The 22,269-nt window shown below is 35.5% G+C and overlaps 2 protein-coding genes across 4 annotated transcripts in view; both read right to left on the bottom strand.

Annotated features, from left to right (window-relative positions):
- Window positions 1-22,269, bottom strand: part of LOC120424875 (uncharacterized) — a 413,383-nt gene that overhangs the window by 62,179 nt on the left and 328,935 nt on the right. The gene's annotated exons all lie outside the window — the stretch shown is intronic.
- Window positions 1-22,269, bottom strand: part of LOC120431695 (protein GPR107-like) — a 48,804-nt gene that overhangs the window by 10,632 nt on the left and 15,903 nt on the right. The window contains exons 7-8 of the mRNA XM_052709915.1: window positions 18,816-18,870; window positions 18,490-18,622 (exon numbers count right to left, since the gene is read on the bottom strand). Coding sequence (XP_052565875.1) covers window positions 18,490-18,622; window positions 18,816-18,870 — 188 coding nt within the window. The remainder of the gene's footprint in view (window positions 1-18,489; window positions 18,623-18,815; window positions 18,871-22,269) is intronic.

Genomic DNA, 22,269 nt, shown 5'->3' with positions numbered 1-22,269 from the left:
CTCGTCTCTTTTCTAGGAGTACCCTCTTCATCCAAGAAAACCTTCTTCAGCATATTTAAGTTAATCATTACGAGTCGTGCTTGCAGTTTGTGCAGATACAGTACCCTCCTCCCAATTTCCACACTTTTCCCTCCAGATTACTCTATCGATTCCAGTTCCGTTAAAATCTCTTAACGTTATTTCGTCTCGTAGCTCGCCAACCCCCTTTTTCCACGTTTAAAAAAAATCTGGAAGGCGACAAAAAAGTACGATAAAAACAGAAGTGGATCCTCCGTGCTTCTTCTGCTGCTGAATGGTGTCAATGAAAATAGCACCTCAGGGAAATACATATTTATGAGCGCACCAAACAGCGAGGGGAAACACATTAAAACTATACATAATCTTTTCTTCCACGCATCCTTCGGCAGCATCTTGCAGTTTTTTGTTGTTGTAGAAGGTGCGATGGTTCAGATGGACAGAAAAGAATGCTCAGGTGGAAAATAGGACGTTTTGAGGTGTGAAAGTGTAGGAAATCTATCATAATCCGAAATTTATGATTTGTGTAAAGCAAGAAGAAACCCTAATGATTCACTAGAATATCTTATAATATTTTATTTTGAAAAGATGTTTTGTATCCTGAGACCGAAGAATACACGTTATGATGGTGTCTTTTTTCAGCAAATATCATATTTTGAACACAAATTTAGAATTAAAAACAGAGCAACTCTCTACGAAATCGACCGATTTCGACCATTTTTATTTTTTGTATTTTTTGATTTGACTCAAACTTTGTGGGGGCCTTCCCTATGACCAAATAAGCTATTTTGCGTCATTGGTTCACCCATACAAGTCTCCATACAATTTTGGCTGCTGTCCATACAAAAATGGTATGTAAATATTCAAACAGCTGTAACTTTTGAGTGAATTTTCTGATCAATTTGGTGTCTTCGGCAATGTTGTAGGTATTGTTGAGGACTTTTGAGAAAAAATAGGTACACGGAAAAAAAAAATTTGCAGATTTTTTTATCAACTTTTTTTTCACTAAAACTCAATTTCCCAAAATACGTATTTTTTTATTTTGGGATTTTTTTATATGTTTTAGGGGACAAAAATCCGCAACTTTTGAGCCATAGAGAAACATGGTCAAAAAATCTGCCGCCGAGTTATGATTTTTTGAAAAAATAGTGATTTTTGGAAAAAGTCGAAGTTTCATGCAAAACCAAGTTTGACATTATTTTTTAATGCAAAATTGAATTTGCAATCGAAAAGTACTTTACATATTTTTTGATAAAGGGCTCCGTTTTCAAGATATAGCCACCGAAAGTTTGATTTTAGCGAAATATTTGCAGTTTTCAATTTTTAAAAATAGTGACCATGAGTGACCATTTCCAAAAATATTTTTTTTGAAAAGTTCAGAAAATTTGATATAAAATTGTCTAAGAGACATTGAAGATTGGACCTCTGGCTGCTGAGATACAGCGGCTTAAAGAAAAAGAAACACGAAAATTGAAGTTTTCTAAGTCTCACCCAAACAGCCCACCATTTTCTAATGACGATATCTCAGCAATTAATGGTCCGATTTTCAATGTTAATATATGAAACATTCGTGAAATTTTCCGATCTTTTCGAAAAAATTATTTTGAAAATTTTTAAATCAAGACTAGCATTTTTAATGGGCGTAATATTCAATGTTTGGCCCTTTTAAAATGTTAGTCTTGATTTAAAAATTTTCAAAATATTTTTTTTGAAAAGATCGAAAAATTTCACGAATGTTTCATGTATTAACATTGAAAATCGGATCACTAATTGCTGAGATATCGTCATTAGAAAATGGTGGGCTGTTTGGGTGAGACTTAGAAAACTTCTATTTTCGTGCTTCTTTTTCTTTAAGCCGCTGTATCTCAGCAACCAGAGGTCCAATCTTCAATGTCTCTTAGACAAATTTTATAGCAAATTTTCTGAACTTTTCAAAAAAAATATTTTTAGAAGTGGTCACTCATGGTCACTATATTTAAAAAATGAAAACTGCAAATATTTCGCTAAAATCAAAATTCCGGTGGCATTAAAAAATAATGTCAAACTTGTTTTTGCATGAAACTTCGATTTTTTCCAAAAATCACTATTTTTTCAAAAATTCATAACTCGGCGGCAGATTTTTTGACCATGTTTCTCTATGGCTCAAAAGATGCGGATTTTTGTCCCCTAAAACATATCAAAAAATCTCGAAAATCAAAAAAATACGTATTTTGGGAAATTGAGTTTTAGTGAAAAAAAAGTTGATAAAAAAATCTGCAATTTTTTTTTCCGTGTACCTATTTTTTCTCAAAAGTCCTCAACAATACCTACAACTTTGCCGAAGACACCAAATTGATCAGAAAATTCACTCAAAAGTTACAGCTGTTTGAATATTTACATACCATTTTTGTATGGACAGCAGCCAAAATTGTATGGAGACTTGTATGGGTGAACCAATGACACAAAATAGCATATTTGGTCATAGGGAAGGCCTCCACAAAGTTTGAGTCAAATCAAAAAATACAAATAAAATCCATTTCCGGTTTTGGTAGAGAATTGCTCAACATTTGTTTTCAAACAAATAAAATAAAATGCATTTTATGCAATTTTGCGATTTTGATGTTGTATATTCTAAATTCAGATTAGTACTTAACCGTTCTGTATAAAAACCATTTACCTACATTAGTTTTTCCTCACTTCATACAATTTTCGAGGGCTTATTACATGAAAAGTGGATGTAAATATATCATACTACGAGTCCTGAAAGCCGATTTTGTGATCAAACCTTTAAAAGGGGCTAAACATGCGAAAATATGTGCTTTTGAAATGTCTTTCTTGAATTTGACATTCGGATAATATTTCTTTAGGACATATCATTAAATTTTACGTGTTTTAATTTTTTATGCATTGAAAATCAGATAAATAGATGCTGAGAGATATTGGCATTCGAAAATTTAGTTGGTAGTTTTTTTTATTAGGGAGCGTTCTTTTATTACAAAACGCAGTTGGGGGGAGGGAGGTTGAAAGTAGTGTTACGTTTCATAAAAAAAATCAAAATTTGTATGGACAGTTACGAGTTACGTAATAAAAGAGTGCTTAGTGCTTTTTGGGTAATAACCAAAACGCCTAAGTATTCCTTTTTCTTTACCTTTTTGTAGCTGTACATAAACGGTCGAATTTTCAATGTTTCTTAGACAAATTTTAGGATTTTTTCGGAAATTTCCGCAAAAAGGAAACTCTACGTAATAGACAAAGTTAAGATTGATTTACCTCGAAAACGGAACAATTTATCAAAGTATCAGCAAAGTCCTATTTAATTTTTTATCCAAATTTTCAACTTCAACTGAAGTGGAATTTTGTATTTAAAGTCTTAAAAACCATTGTTTTTCGCATGATTGTAGAGCGTTCAATTTCCCGGGGTTGAAAATTTCCCGGAAAACGCTTCGCTAGGAGACGGTGATTTTAGCGGATTGCAGACTGGATTTTCGCCATATGATGTTATGGTTTCAATGGCTTTCAATTCTTCTTATCTCTTATTGGATGAATTCTATCAGTCGCCCAGGCTATTTTTAGATTCAATTTCAACTGCGCTTGCAATCTTGCATGCAATCTTGTTTGAGTTCTGATAGTCAACTTGCATTCAATTTTATTCTTTGTCCGATTCTTGGATTCAACTATATCAGACTCAGTCCTAGGTTAAGTGGAAAGTCCTCAGGTTAAGTGGAAAGCATTTTGGCTTGTCAATCCTAAGGACAGGGAATCGAACCCCGCCGTGAGTTTTTCGTTTAATTCAAATTTTAATGAGTCCATAACTTTCTCGTTGGGAGCAAATGGGTATCGAACCCAGGACCATTCGCTTATAAAGCGAACATCAAAACCATTCAGCCACGACCGCTCCCGGTTAAAAAAATTCTCGGAAAACGGGAACTTTTCAATCAATTTCCCGGAAAATCTCGGGAATTCCCTGGAAATTTTTAATTTATTGTTCTGATCTTGGTTCTGATTAATATTATGCATAGAAAATGTATAGGACAGCGACTTAAATGGATAAAATAAGTGTAAAGATCAATAAACAGTTTGACTGCATGTAAAAAATCATACAACTTCAACAAAATGTTTATATTTTTCTCATTTTAAAAGCTCAATCGTAAAATGTATCAAAATATTATCTCACGTATTTTTTGATGAGAACTATTTTTTTAACAAAGTGTTTGGACAGTGAGAAAAATTAATCCATAATCCACAAAAAAAAATCATTTAAGATTGCCTCTGTGATGAATTTTAAAGAGTGTGGTTTGACACATAAATTTGAAATGAAAAATAGACATGCAGAAATTATGTTTTTATGACAAATAACTTTTCTAAAACAAATCATACTGGTTTCAGCTTTTGAACAAAATGGCAAAGCTTTTAGTTTTTCCTTAAAAATCTAACTTCTCGTGTTTGGTTTACTTAAACAAACTCAATGTTTTCAAACATTTGGAGCAAATTTCAGAAATATTTTGCATTTTTTTGCACCTCTTAAACAATACAAAGTATTTTTTCAATAATTTTCAATGGTTTTAGTATGCCACATGATTTTCAGATTTATAATTGACTTCGGTTGAATGTGTTTCACAGCACAAAAACATAATTTTATTTTACGACTTGAATTCTTCTTTTTTAATCCTCTAATACTCGTTCATGCACCAATTATCCATTTTGCTTAGCTTAGCTAAATTTTAATAGTTTATTTTCATTCAGTTAGATCTATTTCCAATTGCTTCAGAAATTATTATTATTATCAGAAATAAATCTTGATATCAAAATTTCTGATCACCTGATTTATAATATATGAATTGAATATTAAATTTAATTGAAAAAAAAAATTTGAGTTTCGTTCATTATTTTTTCAGAGCATTTTGAAAAATATGGTTAAGAAAATGTATACTTCCGCTTGAATTTCGGGAATTCCCGGGAAATTTACAAGTTTCCCGGGAAACGGGAATTATTTTTTTTCGGGAAATCCCGGGACGGGAAATTGGACGCTCTACATGATTGGCAACACAGGTTAATATTGTTTACCCTTGCTAAGTCATAGTTCAGCTCTAGAAATTTTTTGAAAAGATCCAAAGAACAAATTTTTTTTTTTTGCTTTTAGGGTGTTTTTTGAAACCGCCTTGAGTCAGAGGGGTACTCAGAAATGACCAAAAGTGTAAAATTATATTGGCCTGATTTCACTTGGAACTATCTTTACATTTACAAAGCCCTACGATAGCAAAACCGGACATCTTCTGGAAAAGCTCTTTGTGCACACACATACACACACAGCTATTGGAATTGAATCGCGATAGCCCGAGAACGGAGCAAACCCCGAAGCGATTTGTGAAAACCCCCTCCTGCATCGGGATCGGGATGGGAAAGCACTTTAGTCTTTTCCCAAGCCTTTTCCTCTCCGGCTGATCCATTCTATCGGACGCCACGCGAAGCAGGTTTCTTCATAGGTTTAAACCTGCTTTGCTCGTTTTAAGGTAGCAAATTGTATAGTTGGATATTTTTTAATATGAAATCATTATTTTACCAAATTAGTGACAATCATTAGAATTTCGTTTCATTTTCAAGGTCAAATAAATCCACCATTACCTTAAAAATCTGGCGGAAATTTTCGAAAGACGAGAAAAATAGCGTCGAAGCGTTCAAGAATCTCGTGTCGAGTGTTCGTTACGATCGGAAAAGGGGGAAAAGTGGAAAAAAACCTTGCTGAACTTTTTCCCCCCTGTTCAGCAAAAAAAAAAAAAACGGAGGAAAATGCTGTTGCCGATGGTTTCCGGAATCCCAAGTGCCCGGCCCGATGTTGAAACAACAAGAGTCCATTACGGCGAGTGGGAGGAGAGGAAACTGTGCCGGGTGGGAAGAAATAACAACATCCAAAGGAGTTGATGCGAATCTTGGAAATAGTTCAAAGCATTACGGAGGGAAGGGTTGTGCGTAGTTGAGAGCAAGTTTTAATTAGAACTTGATATAACGTAACAGTTGTTCGAGTGAAAGGGGAATGAAAGCGTTGGAATTAAAAATACTAGTTCTAAGATGGGATTTCTTAGGGTTAAATAAGTCTGTTATAATGAGTTTTGAATTAATTGTTCATAATCAAATTTTATGTTTGTAACAAAAAATTAAGCCATTTTTAAATATTTTTTGATAGAACAATTCCATGCCAACTTTCTGCGAATTGATTGAATGCTAAACAACAGTGATAATTGATCCAACCAAATCCTAAACGGTCCTCATTAATCGAATAATGCCTAATGAGAAGCATTAATTATATTCGACCAATAATTGAGCAATTTCTGAGAACACAGGTGTTGAGCAAACTCATCACGTGGCGGACATTCATCACAGTTCCATAAAAGTGTCCATTACGTTGGATGGCTTTAATCTAACCATTCATGTGACGATAATGGATCACGTTTTGGGGTGCGCAAATATATTGCACATCAATAAGGAGGGAATCAATTTTGGGCAACCAGTTGGTGGTATTTCGGGGAAGGTTGTCCCATCAATCGATCAAATCATTTTGCGATTATGGGAGGCAGTGTTTCCCCATTAAGCTCACAAAAACGTTTGGTCACTAAAGAATATTTAGTTTTTCTGCCGTTTTCCATAATTCAATGGATGTAAAAAAAACCTATTTATTGTACAGTTAATTTTTTTACATAATCTTGAAACTATCAGCATGTTTTGAGTTAAATTTAGTCATCAATAATATCTCGTCTTCATATTGATTGTGAATTAAAAAAAAAAAACTAACTTAAGAGCAATTCCAGCTCAAATCAGGAATTTTTCTGGAACTTTTGTACCCGACCCTTTCCGATGTCAATGAAACTTTGTAGACATGTTGTCCTAGGTCTATATAAGCCATTTTTGTGTATATGGAGCCAATTGTACTCGAAAATAACATTTGAGAAGGGTGTAAGTCAAGCTTCCCTGCACCGTGCGGTACACGCGGTTCAACTGTACCTCGGGTTTGCTTTGCGCCTGCTTTGTTCGGTTTACACCCGTACCCGACTCACACGAACCGAGGGTATTTTGGTTCATCGTACCAGCACACCACGACACCTTCGGTTTGCCGCGTCGGTTTTGTGTCTGGCACTCACCCATGGCATGAACCCGGTATATGAGCCAAGGTGCTTCACTCGTTACGAGCCGAGGGACGTGCCGTGGTACGCGCTGGCGGTACAAAACGGGTTCAATACCACGACACGTACCACGGCACGCTGTGTTCATGCCATGGGTGAGTGCCAGACACAAAACCGATGGGGCGAGCCGAGAGTGTCGTGGTGCGCTGGTACGATGTACCAAGATACCAATACAAAAATGGGTTCAGGCACGTACCGAAGCTAGAAAACCAAACCCGCGGTGTGCGTTGGCACTGGCGCATGGGAAGCTTGGTGTAAGTTAATTACATATTTTTGTATTTTGCAATTTAAAAATTATTGTATCTCGAAGCCGTTGCATCGTAGAAGTGGTCAAAGACAAACTTGTAGGAAATTGGACGGGCTTTCTGAAAAAAATACACTGAAACAAAAATACACGCTACTTCTATGAGATTTTTGATTTTTATGTTTGAAAGTTAAATTTGAAGGTGATGTCACGATTTTTTTTCGTTCAAATTTTTTGAGAAAATAGCCTAAGATGTTACAAAAAGACTGAAGAAAAAGAAAACAAAAATCATTCACTAAACCTGTTTTTAGAAAAGTGGCCTAACGGCCAAAATTTTAAAAACTGATAGTGAGAATCGATTTTCCAGACAATTCTACATAGAAGTCTTCATATTGACCATTGTCCTATGTCCAATCCTTGTGGAGATACAGCAGTTTTCAAAATAAGAATGTCAAAAAATTGGTTTTTGGCAATTTCTATATGACAGACTTGATTTTTCAGTCTCGTAAATATTTTTACCGAAAAGCTCGTCCGATTTCCTATAAGTTTGCGTTTAACATCAGTCTTTTTGTAACAACTTAGCTATCGTGACATGACCATGAAATTTAACTTTTAAACTTAAAAATGACCATGAAATTTTACTTTTAAACTTAAAAATCCTAAAAATTCAGAAAGCCCGTCCAATTTCCTACAAGTTTGTCTTTGTCCAATTCTTGATACGATGCAACGGCTTTGAAAAACTGTAATTTTTAAATTGCAAAATACAAAAATATTTAAATAAGTTACTCACTTCTGAAATTTTATGTTCGAGTTCAATTGGCTCCATATACACAAAAAAAGTTTCACTGAAATCGGAGAGGGTCGGGTACAAAATTACCAGAAAAAATCCTGATTTGAGCTGGAATTGCTCTTGATTGTTAATTATTGTGGTTGATGCCTCCCTCACTATTATGATGCTTTGAACTCGTTTGGAAGGTATATAGATTACTCATCCAACAATAGGTCAAATGTTGGATCCGGACGTTGCTTACATACAAAATCAAAAAAAAAACACTTAAATATCACTTAGGTGGTCATAAATTTAGACAGGGTTGCCAGATCATCGAAGTGCTGGAACCGTTTGGAATTTTGCCTAACAAAGTTTGAAGATTACTGATGAGATAACAAACAAAAAAAAAAATACAAAAAAAAATCAAAAAAGAAGGAAAAACTTTTTTACTTTTTTACGGTACAATGATTTTTGGAAGTGAGTTTTTGAAAACAATCGTTTGGATGATATTTTCAAATTTATCATGAAATAATAATAAGCATTACGATATTTTTTATCTTATTTATTTTCCTAAAATAAATATCATTTTTTTTGTATTCCTAGCCATAACATTTCAACAATAAATGTTAACCTATTAGAAAAATAAATACATTTCATGAAATTTAGAATAAACCAAAGTTTAGTCTCAAAACAACCTGAAATGGTGAATGAATCTAAATTGATGAATTGTCTTTATTTCAAGAAGTGGTTTCCTACAAAACATTAAAAAAATACACGAATTATGCACAAACTTATGTAGGTATTTTTTTTCAATCAATTTACTACATTTTATTTGTATTTTTTTTATTATTTCAACACATATAAAGCAAGGATTAGATCGCAGAAGGCCGCAAAATAAAGAGTGCAATTAAATTACGCACGGAATGGGCATACTGACCGTGGTAGAGGAGTGTTCAAAGTACCTCAAAAAGAACTTTTCATAAAATTTTGAAATGCTTAAAAAGTTAGTTAACTATGGTTAAGAACATGTTCATGAAAGTCATTATTTTTAACTTCTCAAAGTGTCATAATTTTCTCAATGAACATGATCCACTAAGAGAAGGTTAAATAAACTTGTAAACAATAAATAATATGTGTTTTTGATACAGAAAAAAACTCCAAATTTATAGGCAATTTAAGTTTAACAAATTTCCGGTAAGATGTGAAAACTTTTGATTTGTGCTTCGAATTCAGAATAAAATGCAACATAAATCGATAATTTTATAAACAAAACTAGTTTTAACCAATTTTAGGCAAAATTTCGACTTTTTTACAATTTTACCTAAAATTTATATGTATTTTGTTAAAAAGCTTATAAACTTAGTTAGCTGAATATAAACATTGATATTTTTCTAAAAAACTGATGGTGCATTTAACGTACAAATAAAGTTTGAACATCTTAAATATGATTTTAATAAGAAAAACTATGACTATCAAAGTCACCCCGGTATTTAAACTAAGAATTTTTAACGTAACTTTTTTTCTAAACACTATTGAAAAAACATTTTTTCCATAATAGTGCATGGACTTTGTGTGGCCTACCCCAGTACATGTTTTAAAAGTAATAATCTTGAGAAAACCCTTAACTGTTGGAAAATATTCCAAAAACAAATTAAAATCCTATCAAAGTCACCCCGGTTTACGGTACATCAAGTTTGTTTGAAAGCTGGAAAACTAATATAATTCAATTCCCAAACTGCCAAAGCGAGAATGTTGTTTGACATTATATCCCACCACAACATAATTAGAGTCCAGCCAATTGGACCCGTAACCATTCAACTAGGAAATGGCACTAACACACACATACACACTCACCATCCAATGTCCCACCCTCGCACACGTGTCCCCTTACGGGTGGATGGGCATTAGGGTGGTCCAAAACTGGTTACGTCATAATGCAGAGTGACAATAAAGTTTCTGTCAGGCAGTCTTCGTACTGTAAAAAATGCTTCAAAATAGAGTGTTGTTGTGAAGGTAAATAGTACATCCGAGAAACCGTAAGGATCTGATGACACAGGGCTTAGAAGCTCAAACTTAGTCTTGGAATTAAGAGGATGGCATCGGGATGTCGGATTTGGACCACCCTAGTGAGCATCAATTAGCCATCGAAACCACTTGGGAAAGAAAGCCGCAGGAATTTTCATCTGCAGATTCCCCTCTCTGTATCGATTCCCGTAGTTCTTTACTTTGTAAACATCATAAAGGGAAGAATATTCTGACTCATCCTCGTTGATACACTTAATTCCTCTCCCTTTATTGTGGCAACAAAGAACGAACGAACGAACGAACGCCAAGGATCATCGTCAGGATTGCGGTTAACCATCAAAGCGTGAAAAATCCTTCCAGTTATCTCGAATAGGAGTTCTTGTCTTTGGTATTTGACGTTCCATGATGGAACACAACAAGCCATCATTATCATATTGAAGGGAAGATATTTATCACACTTTGCTAGCTTCGAATTGATACATCATTGCAGGAACTGGAAGCTAGAACTTGGTAAATGTTACTTGAAATTTTTAGCAGTTGATAAAAAACACCTTAAAACACGTTGTCATAGTATAAATAAATTGTTTCTGATTTTTTTTTTAAACACAAATTGAACCATTCCAACAACCTGGAACAACCAACAAACCACATCCGGTACAGCAAACTTCCTCTTCATTTCCTGTAGGAAACAAAAAAGCTGCAACGGAAGTGGGTGTTGGTCACAGCTGTAACGAGCGCGCGTGTGTGCGAGGACCAACCACATGTTTGACCGCGATTTTTCCTTTTTGTGTAGTGGAAAAAACTGTCACTCCACAAGAACAACAACGGGAATGAGTGCCGCCACGTGTTGGGGGTTCGCGCGAGATGGCTCTTCAAGTTCCACTTTTCCTACACGCCATCTGGTGCTGGATCGAAGGCAGGATCCGCGTTCAATCACAGTGTGTGTGTGTGTGTGTGTGTGTGGTGTTCGTTGTATGTACTTGACAAGGAAGATACAAAGCATGTCGACGTTGTTGTGCTATTATGCCGCACGTCGCTTTTTGACGCTCCGAAAGAATGCGTTCTAATGATTGACCTTGAGTAAGTCGGGGGTATGTACGTGTGTCAAACGCGTTCTGAGCTGCAATCCCTTTAGCCAGTTGTCGCACTAAAAGCAGTGTTCAGGGTGTGTCAACGAAGCACGGAGAAATTGAAGATTCAATATGAAAAGTGACAAAAAAGAACGGAGTTTTCTCAGCGTACTTAACTCAAAATGTACGTGGGACAAGATAGCACAACAACGTTGAGGTTAGCTCTTTTCATCCCGTAGATGTAACAAAGGCCCTTTTCGCGGTGCGCTGTAACAGCGTCGAATGGCACCTGTCTGGAAAGTTGTTATATGGAATACATGAACAATGTTTTGAAGTACGGTTTGTGACTGCCGTCAACATGTGGATTGCCGGTGAATTGATAATTACATTTTACTTGTGGAAACAATTAAGGAAACAGCATCTAATTCCAGCGTGCCTCTGATGTTGGCAGGTCAGAACTTTGACATTCAATTAAAGCTAAATAAAAGCGTTTTCAATTGTAATCGAGTGATAAATAGCTCAATAAGAAGTGAGCAAGCATGTTTCTATAAAAAAATTGTAAAATTAGTTGTTTAAATTGTGAAAAACAGCTTATTGGATGGAGTTAGGAGCGAGAGCTTAACCTGCCAAACATACGAGAATTTACCCTACTTGCCTGGGGAATGATTTCGTCTCGCCTGTGTGGATCATTCAAACTGCACAATGGACTCACTATCCAGGAGTCCCCGGTTCGAATCCCGCGGCGGGCGTCCGTAAATTCTTCGTGTCTACATCCTAGACAAGCTGTATCAGAATAATACAAGTCTGATACCTTAGACCAGGCCTGCCCAACGTCCGGCCCGCGGGCCGGATCTGGCCCGTGAAGCCGTTTTATCCGGCCCATGACGGCTTTTCAAATTATTTCTATGACCAGCCCTTAAGGCTGTTCATGAAATATTTAATAAAAAAATTGATTGTCTGAATAAAAAAAGTAAGCTTGAGATCAAATTTTATTCTAACATTCTTCATGTTTGAATTTAATTTTTATAATTTCTTTAAAAGCAACGATATTAAAGTATTACAACAACTGCTAATAATGTTTCAGAGATGGCGAAAAAGATTCCACTTGGTGCAGGTGGGATTTGAACCCACAACTGATCAACGGTACTGATCCGCGTTACCAATTATGCTACTGCGACCGGTGACAAATTTGTTGTCTATTGGTGTACAGCACAATCGAATGTCGCGTATTGGATTTCAAAGCTTTCCCATACCAATTGTTTCTCTTTCTATCCTTCTCTTCCACACTACCGTCGTTGCTATTGTATCTCAAATTCTCGCTGAGAAGAGTCTATTTATAGAACTAACTTTGTATTCTACCCCTTCGACAGGAGGACATATAGCTTCTCAGCCGGTGGTTAGAATGTGTTAGCAATCGCCGGCTCTCCCGGTGGCCGATTTATTAGGGTTACCCTAAATAAAAAAAAGAAAATTTAGGGTAACCCTAATAAATCGGCCACCGGGAGAGCCGACGATTGCTAACACATTCTAACCACCGGCTGAGAAGCTATATGTCCTCCTGTCGAAGGGGTAGAATACAAAGTTAGTTCTATAAATAGACTCTTCTCAGCGAAAATTTGAGATACAATAGCAACGACGGTAGTGTGGAAGAGAAGGATAGAAAGAGAAACAATTGGTATGGGAAAGCTTTGAAATCCAATACGCGACATTCGATTGTGCTGTACACCAATAGACAACAAATATGTCACCGGTCGCAGTAGCATAATTGGTAACGCGGATCAGTACCGTTGATCAGTTGTGGGTTCAAATCCCACCTGCACCAAGTGGAATCTTTTTCGCCATCTCTGAAACATTATTAGCAGTTGTTGTAATACTTTAATATCGTTGCTTTTAAACAAATAATATGCATTGGCGCTTACACAGCCAAATAAAAACGGTACAATTTTATAATTTCTATACTGATATCACATCGGTAGAACTTGAGATTCAAAAAGAGGGATTTATACAGTGCTGCCTCTAGCGGTGGAGAGCTCCAACTTTTATAACAGATTTTATAATAGATTTAACCGAGGGGTTGATCAACAGCACGATTTTTTCTCCAGCCTGAGCAAATAACTCGAAACTCAACTTTAGAACCCCTTGACTGATAGAAACTGGAATAAACTGTTATATACATAAAAGAAAACAACATCGTAGCTGGCCATGTAAAAAAAAAAAAACAATTTTCTAATGTTTACAAAGGAGAATGGGCAAATTTGTATGGGAGCTGGTCCAAGGATGTACACGAACGGGACCAACTTTTTTCGAAAGATCTCGCCGAGACATGAAAAAAAGTCTTCTGGACCAACTCTCTAAACCCCGGGGTTCAAAAGTTACTAGTTGTTGAAGTTTGAGCATTTTGGGTTAAAATGTACAAAAAATCGTATTTTTGCTATTTCTAAAATCATTCATAAAATCTCTGTTTCATTATGGATTTCAATTTTCTTGACTTCATTCGACGCGTATCAGCAAAAACTATGAGTTCTGATATGTCTTAGCATGATTGAAACATGATTTCTCTTGTTTTTATCCGTTTGAACCGTTTGTGCAAGAGGCATCCCATAGAAACAAGTTGAAACTTCAAGGTTTTGAAACCGGATCCAACTCAGACTGCTTCAGTGAGTATGGAAGGCTTCAGTGCAATGTTGTAACAACTTATTGGGATGGTCTGAGTCATCCGAGAACTCCTTGGAGTTAAGACCGGTGAGTCTACCGCCGTAACAAGCAAGATGTCGGCGGTTTTTGACCACGGATCATACCCGCATGGCTTCAGACAGTATGGTAGACTGCTTTGTTAATGTGTTGGGATGTCTTTGGTCATCCTAGGACTCCCTGGAGTTTAGATATTTGGGTCACTGTAACAAGAAAAAGCTCGATGATTTTTAACCGCGCACCATAACCGCAAAGATTCAGTGAGTATGGCAGACTGTATTGCTGTTATGTTGGGATGTTCTGGACCATTCCAGGGAGTCCTTGTAACAGCCGTAGACCTACAGATCTTAACTCCACGGAGTCCTAGGAGAACCCAGGACACTCCAACACATCAGCATAGTAGTCTACCATACTGTCTGAAGCCATGCGGGTATGATCCGTGGTCAAAAACCGCCGACATCTTGCTTGTTACGGCGGTAGACTCACCGGTCTTAACTCCAAGGAGTTCTCGGATGACTCAGACCATCCCAATAAGTTGTTACAAGATTGCACTGAAGCCTTCCATACTCACTGAAGCAGTCTGGGTTGGACCCGGTTTCAAAACCTTGAAGTTTCGACTTGTTTCTATGGGATGCCTCTTGCACAAACGGTTCAAACGGATAAAAACAAGAGAAATCATGTTTCAATCATGCTAAGACATATCAGAACTCATAGTTTTTGCTGATACGCGTCGAATGAAGTCAAGAAAATTGAAATCCATAATGAAACAGAGATTTTATGAATGATTTTAGAAATAGCAAAAATACGATTTTTTGTACATTTTAACCCAAAATGCTCAAACTTCAACAACTAGTAACTTTTGAACCCCGTGGTTTAGAGAGTTGGTCCAGAAGACTTTTTTTCATGTCTCGAAATCTTTCATGTCAGCGAGATCTTTCGAAAAAAGTTGGTCCCGTTCGTGTACATCCTTGGACCAAATTTGCCCATTCTCCTTTCCGTCCATCTTCAGGAACCATTTTCGTTCATATTCCATTGCGTCCTAAAAGAAACGGATTTCCATAAAAAAATCTGATGAAAAATGTTTAGTGTGAACATCACTTGATCGAAAACTGGGGAAGTGCTATCTGAATGGGTTATTTTCCGGTGGTTGGGGATAGTTGGATTTTTATGAATCTTGTACAAAGAAGACATAAGTTGAACTGAAATAATCATTACGCTTGATAGGTACGGTAGTTATTTGAAAACAAGTGGTTCAATGAAGCAATTTTTAATGCGCCTCCAAGTGATCACTTCTGTTGTCTTAGTTGATGTCACCAGGCCAAGTTTTTTTTAAACTTTCAATCTTTCCCTTTGTTAAGATGGTTGTTTATGGAAGACGCAAAACGCAAAACGCTTAACATTGCGTGAGATGGCCAGTTTAACGGAAACACATTTTCACTCAATTTTTAGTTGATAAAAAGGTGCAAATCGTGATGAGCTTGTTTGTTTTGATTCGTTGCCATGAATGTCAGTCTAACTGGTATACATTTTCTTTTATGAGATCGTAGTGTGCTGAGAAATCATCCAGGACAAATTTATCGTAGAACACTAATGAACGGCTTTCTCGTCACACTTTTTGAGCAGAAATTTGTTCAGAGTTCCACGGATGTGCTGATATTTTAAAACTGAAAAATGGTACAAGAAAACAAAATTATCCATTTCGTAAAATTGTGAAAAAAACTTGAATTGTTGTCTAAAAATGTACAAAATGAAACTAAATTTAAATTTCTTTCAGTTTTAACTGTGCATACTTCACAAGGAATTTTTTTAAACTTAAAAAAGAAAATTATTTGTACTGATTGCTGCAAATATTTTATAAATATTTTAAAAAATTACTCAAAATGAGTCAAGAAATAAGGGAGCAAATATATGTTAGTCCATAAATATATTTAATAAATATTTTTTACACATTTAAATTTTCTGTGTTTCAAATCATTTTAAAATATTTTTTCAAAATATTTCAACAAAGGTGTACAACAAAGTATTTTTGTTAAAGATATTCGAATCCAAATTTCGTTTGAATAAATTTTATCCTGCGTCATTGTTTTTTTATATTGCAGTGTTGAGGAAATTAAACATAAAAAATTGCAACGGCCATTGAAATTTGAATGTTTTTTTTTTTTAATTTTATCGAGATATTTAATTGCAATCGTCAAAAACAATAACCATACAATTTTAAACAAACAAATATTAAAAAATGTCAGGTAAACACATTTTTGAAAGTAATCTTTGTGTTTTATTTTTAAAATCAAGATATACTTTTTACTTTTTCAACCTTTATCAAATATTAGTTCCGGCCCGCCACTGCCTCAGAAAAATCAAATATGGCCCGCAGGGCCAAAAGGTTGGACACCCCTGCCTTGGACCTTAGATTTGTTCTATTTTTGAACTCAAATCAATGACTATTTCTCATGGCTGTGGGGTTGGAGTCGGTGAAATCGAGTCTTTATATTAAATTGGAGTTAGAAAATTCTGTAAATCCTGGATCAGATTAGGATTTGAACTTGACTTATGATCAATTCTCTACAAAATCGGTCCTTTTCGAAATTTTTTTTTTTGTATTTTTTAATCCGGCTGAAACTTTTATGGTGCCTTTGGTTTACCTAAAAAAGCCATTTCGCACCATTAGTTTGTCCATAAAATTTTCCATACAAATTTTGCAGCTGTCCATACAAAAATGATATATGAAAATTCAAAATTCTGTATCTTTTGAAGAAATTTTTTGATCGATGTCTTCGGGAAAGTTATAGGTATGGAAGAAGACTACACTGAAAAAAATGATACACGGTTAAAAAATTGGTGATTTTTAATTTCACTTTTTGTCAGTAAATTTTGATTTGCAAAAAAAACTATTTTTTTAATATGTTTTCAAGGACATAAAATGCCAACTTTTCAGAAATTTTCAGGTTGTGCAAAAAATCTTTGACCGAGTTAAGAATTTTTGTATCAATACTGTTTTTTTTTTCGAAAAATCGAAATATTGGTCGCAACAATTTTCAACTTCATTTTTCGATGTAAAATCAAATTTGCAATCAAAAAGTACTTCAGTGAAATTTTGATAAAATGCACCGTTTTCAAGTTAAAGCCATTTTCAGGTAACTTTTCTGAAAATATTAGCAGTTTTTAATTTTTTAAATTGGTGCACATGTTTGCCCACTTTTGAAAAAAATATTTTTGAAAAGCTGAGCAAATTCTCTATATTTTGCTTTTTAAACTTTGTTGATACGACCCTTACTTGCTGAGATATTGCCATTCAAAGGTTTAAAAACATGAAAATTTATGTTTTCTAAGTCTCCTCCAAAAAAAAACCCACCATTTTCTAACGTCGATATCTCAGCAACTAATGGTCCGATTTACAATGTTAAAATATGAAACATTCGTGAAACTTTCCGATCTTTTCGAAAACAATATTTTAAATCAAGACTAACATTTCAAAAGGGTTTAACATTCAATATTACGCCCTTTTGAAATGAAAATTTTAGAAAGCTAAAGGACTTTTTGATTTTAAATTTGAATTTACATCGAAAAATGAAGTTGAAAAATTGTTGCGACCAATATTTTGATTTTTTGAAAAAATCAGTATTGATTCAAATTAATCAAAAAATAAAAAGAAATTTAAAATAGTGTTTTTTTTTGCAAATCACAATTTAGTATCAAAAACTTAAATCAAAAATCACAATTTTTTTACTGTGTATCATTTTTTCAGTGTAGTCCTTATCCATACAACTTTGCCGAAGACACCAAATCGATCAAAATTTCCTTCAAAAGATACAGATTTTTGAATATTCATATATCATTTTTGTATGGACAGCTGCAAAATTTGTATGGAAAATTGTATGGACAAACTAATGATGTAAAATGGCTTCTTTCGTTATACCGAAGGCACCATAAAAGTTTCAGCCAGATTAAAAATACAAAAAAAAAATCGAATGACCGAAATCTGATAGAATCGCTCTTATTTCTTTTTAGAGAGCTTGGTCGGAGTTGGAGTCGCTTCAACGATACCCAAATCCGTAGCTCTGCAATATTTGTATTAGTGTTTATAATTCTGTGCTATTAAAATTCAAGTGGGATGTAGATAAATTGATTTTAAATAAAGATTTACATTTTAATTAACCATTCAAGATGCAATCAAGCCAAACTAACAATTAATCTTATCTCATTGATGCCATCAGTGTGTATCATTCGCAATCTGATAAGTTTTCACGGCAAAAATCTCATCCGAGTCCGGCGGCACGGGGCCTAATCGATGATTCTGACCCAATGAATTATGCAACAGTTTTGGCGCCTAAACCTTCCCCAGATTGAACATCCTCTTCTCCGTCCGTATAGATTGGCACTTGTGAAAGCCCTCACCCATTTTGGGATAAAGATGTTTCAGCGTAGATAAATTTCGGACACGTTCACAAACGGGACGGAGGCCCACCAAAACTCCAAGAAGTGGTTCCGGGGGCCTTTTTCACGCTCCCACGAGTTTCTCACCCACGTGCGAAGGTGAGCGCGCCCAGATTTGGTGCCCGGGCATACGTCGGGCAGGGTCGCCGCATCGATTCCAGGGAAAGCGATCCAATCGTGTGATTTCCATTCCCTGCGGGGGCGTCGTCGGTTGGCCGGCCTGGCAGGTTGCCGGGAAATTGGAACTGGCAAGTGGAAAATCGTGTTCGGCCTATCAAGGATGGGTTTGGCTCTGGGCTGGGCTAGGGAAAGTTTTATTTTCCAACGACCCTCGAAATCGAGGGCTGAGCTCGGAATGGTGTTTATTTGGAAATGGTCATGGTTTGTGTTTAATTTATCGGGTTTTTGGTTACCTGAGCCAGCGTGGATGTAGCGATTGGGTGTCGATGAGTTGTTACTAGCAATTACCTGAAATTGATGGAAAAGATAAATGTTTGGTTAGAGTGGAACGAGCGAAAGTTTTTTTTCAAGGTTTATTGCTTTAGATATATATTTGGGAGTGCAAAAGAGCAATCATTTCAACTGAATAAAAAAATAATTTCTGGAATGCAGAAATGTTTCCTAAACGATAAGTATTATTCTGTTTAAGTTTATTAGATTATTAATTAGTCTATGGTATATGACTGGTTCGTCATTATATGGAACATTTCAAAAATTATCAAAGTAAATTAAAACAAAGTTTTTTTTAATGCCTTTTGGGCCAACAACTCCCTAAAATTTGTGAGCGATTGGTTGCGTCCATAGTTTGCGCATTGCATTTCAATTTTATGGAGTGTGGACGCCACGAATTTCGGGGCATTGCTTAGGGCCTCAAAGCAACCGAAAAAACCAACCAAGACCAATTCAAGCAATCCTAATAAGTATAATACTGTTTCCTTCTCTTGCCAAATGCATTGTTAGAATATTCAAAAACATCAAAATGAATTATAGTTCAAATCATAGTTGTAAGGATTTCCAAAACTCTATTAGGTTATAAGAAATACGGAATTGTAAATGAGTAATTCTCCACCAACTCACACAGCAGTTGCCCCGATCCCTCTTCGATTTGCGTGAAACATTGTCCTAAGAGGTAACTTTTGTCCCTGATCACGAATCCGAGGTCCGTTTTTTGATATCTCGTGACGGAGGGGCGGTACGACCCCTTTCATTTTTGAACATGCTGAAAAAGAGGTGTTTTTCAATAATTTGCAGCCTGAAACGGGTATGAGATAGAAATTTGGTGTCAAAGGGACTTTTATGTAAAATGAGACGCCCGATTTAATGGCGTACTCCAAATTCCGAAAACTTTTTTTTTCGTAAAATCGCGATAGCTCGTGATGTTTATAAGCAAATCTCTTGTGTTTACATATCATTTTTTTGTAATTGTCTGTTCTACAATATTGTTGAACATTATTACAATCTAAAAAATAACCCTAAAAAATTAGAAAAAAACACGAAATTTTCAAATGCAAAATTCTAGGAATAACTTACATGGGACAAATATGCACTGTCGATGTCCCAATAAATGACACATATGCAAAACTATATTCCCTACGGTTTTGTAGTACAAACAAGGGTTCTGATTTTCAGTTCAAAGATCAGAAATCACTCACTCATCACCGAACGAATCTGGGCCGACCGGAGCGCGCAACCATTCGCGAGCGAACATGATGCCAGTGCCTTGGCCAATCGCTTCACACAGCGAAACACATGCTTCGTGAATTTCTTTTCCTTCTCCGTCCGTCAACCCGAGTCATACACGATTATGCTAAGAGAGGAGAGAGCCAAAAAAATACAAGCGTTGTATTTATTTGGCCTACACTACCACAGTTTGCCGTCAATTAAAATTTGGTATGGTAGAAATTGTTGCCAAATGTGTCTTTGATGTTGTGTAAACAACAAAATTGCAAAACATTATTGCTATAATTGATTTTAGGAAATCAAAGCAAAGCCGACCGCAAACTATTCTCAGTCAGCTTTGAGCGACTTAACGAAATCGGTCTCTCTGAACCATTCGCTGTATTTACTACCCGTTTGGAGTGAGAGTGAGAGCAAAGAGAGAGTGTTCAGTGGCGATTGGTGTGGATGTGTCAAACGGTGGGAATAGAGCAGTTTTTCGTCGCTCTAGATTTGTGCTCACAAGTGACTGGGTATTTTTGGAGCAATCAGGACCCTTGATTGTGGGTGTATAGATTGCTGTCAAAGTTTTGAGGAAAGGCTCTAGATAATCAAATCTGTAACGTTAAAAAGGTAATAGAAGATTGAAAATTGATATTGCGTTGGAGTAGTGGTACCCAAGAAGTACCGAATAATGTTGGTTAAAGTGAAAGATATAACGATAAATCTATATTTTACAGATTTTTCGATCCCAAAAATCACAAAAATCTGTATATACAGATTTTTTTAAACGGTTTTATTTAAAAATTTCAACATTTAGTAATTTTATTATGGTTTAATATGATTAAATAGCTTAAATCTGCTGTTAAAATTTTAAAAATGTCTTCTTTGGTTTCGATACTTTGGTTTTGATACAGATAAAATACAGATTTATTCTTAAGAAAATATAATTCCCCCTAAAATAATCTGGCATCGTTGCATCTGAGACATATTTTAACTAAAATAAGTAAACAAATGTCATAAATAGGTTCAAATTTCAAAACGTAGAATTTAAACGAAGTTTTTAATAAGCTGTATAATTTTTTTCTGGTAATGATATTTCAAGTACATTTTCGCATAGCGGTTTCGAGAAAAAATAATTGAAAGAAATCAAACATGATAAACATTGTCAATTTTGCAATGAAACAAATATTTGTCTCAATACTTGTTCAATAAAGTGCAGTGAGGGTTATTTTAATCAATATTAAACAAACGATGTGTGCTGATCAACTTTTACATTTGAAATTATTCTACAGAAGATATTGAAAACAGCAGGATTCCCTCGAGGTGCGCAATTTGCACGATACTGGAAATCCAATTAATTATTTGCGGCCTGATGACGGCTTAATGGATTCGGGGAATTCAATCCACAGGATTACACGAAATCGTTGGGTGGATTTGGGAATACTTTTTTTATATTTTGGGAAAAAGTGCGCCGCATTTAATCATTTTTTTGCAAAAAAAAAAACAAAAAACCAACACAACTTTAAATTCAATTCAACTTGAAAGCAAACCAAAGATGATTCAGTCAAACCGTTTTCCACGAAAATCTATTGGAAAATTTCGACCCCACTCGTCGCGGGTGGGTTAAAACGTAGTGGAAAATTCTACCCTCGAAGCCGCACAATTTCAACCTAGCCCAGTGCCTCAGTGGTTTACCCCTAGTGCCGATGTCTCCCGTCGAGAGTGGGTGAGTGGTCGGGTGAGTTGGGATGTGTTTTTCCTGTGTGCTTCGTTTAACTTTTAAACATTTAGAGCATCAGCAGCAGCAGTGGTGTGCGCACTGCTGGAAAAAGCCACTGCAAATTACCTGTCCTGTCTGGCTGTCTGGTTGGTGTGGGCAATGCATGTTCCAAGGGTGGGTGGGGGAAAATGAGGTGGAAAACATTCGAATCTGCAGTGTGAGGTTCAGGGTAAGCTCATTTACGATTATGAATTGAAAATAGAAAAAAGAAACAGGTATCAAAGTACAGCAAATTAAACATTTAACTAAATTTTACCAAAAATGTAACGCAAACTTATTATTGTGGCTTCAAGATCTTAAAAAAAAGTTCTCAAATCCTTTGCAATGACAGTGATACCTTTGAAATTGAAATTAATAAATAAATGAAATTGCTTGCCATGAAATCAACATTTTACTAAATAAGTGTTTCAATGCAATACTATACACTA

The sequence above is a fragment of the Culex pipiens genome, chromosome 3, assembly GCF_016801865.2.
Source record: "Culex pipiens pallens isolate TS chromosome 3, TS_CPP_V2, whole genome shotgun sequence".
NCBI lineage: Eukaryota > Metazoa > Arthropoda > Insecta > Diptera > Culicidae > Culex > Culex pipiens.
Note: the sequence above shows the minus strand (reverse complement) of the source record. Positions and strands in the feature narration are given on the sequence as shown.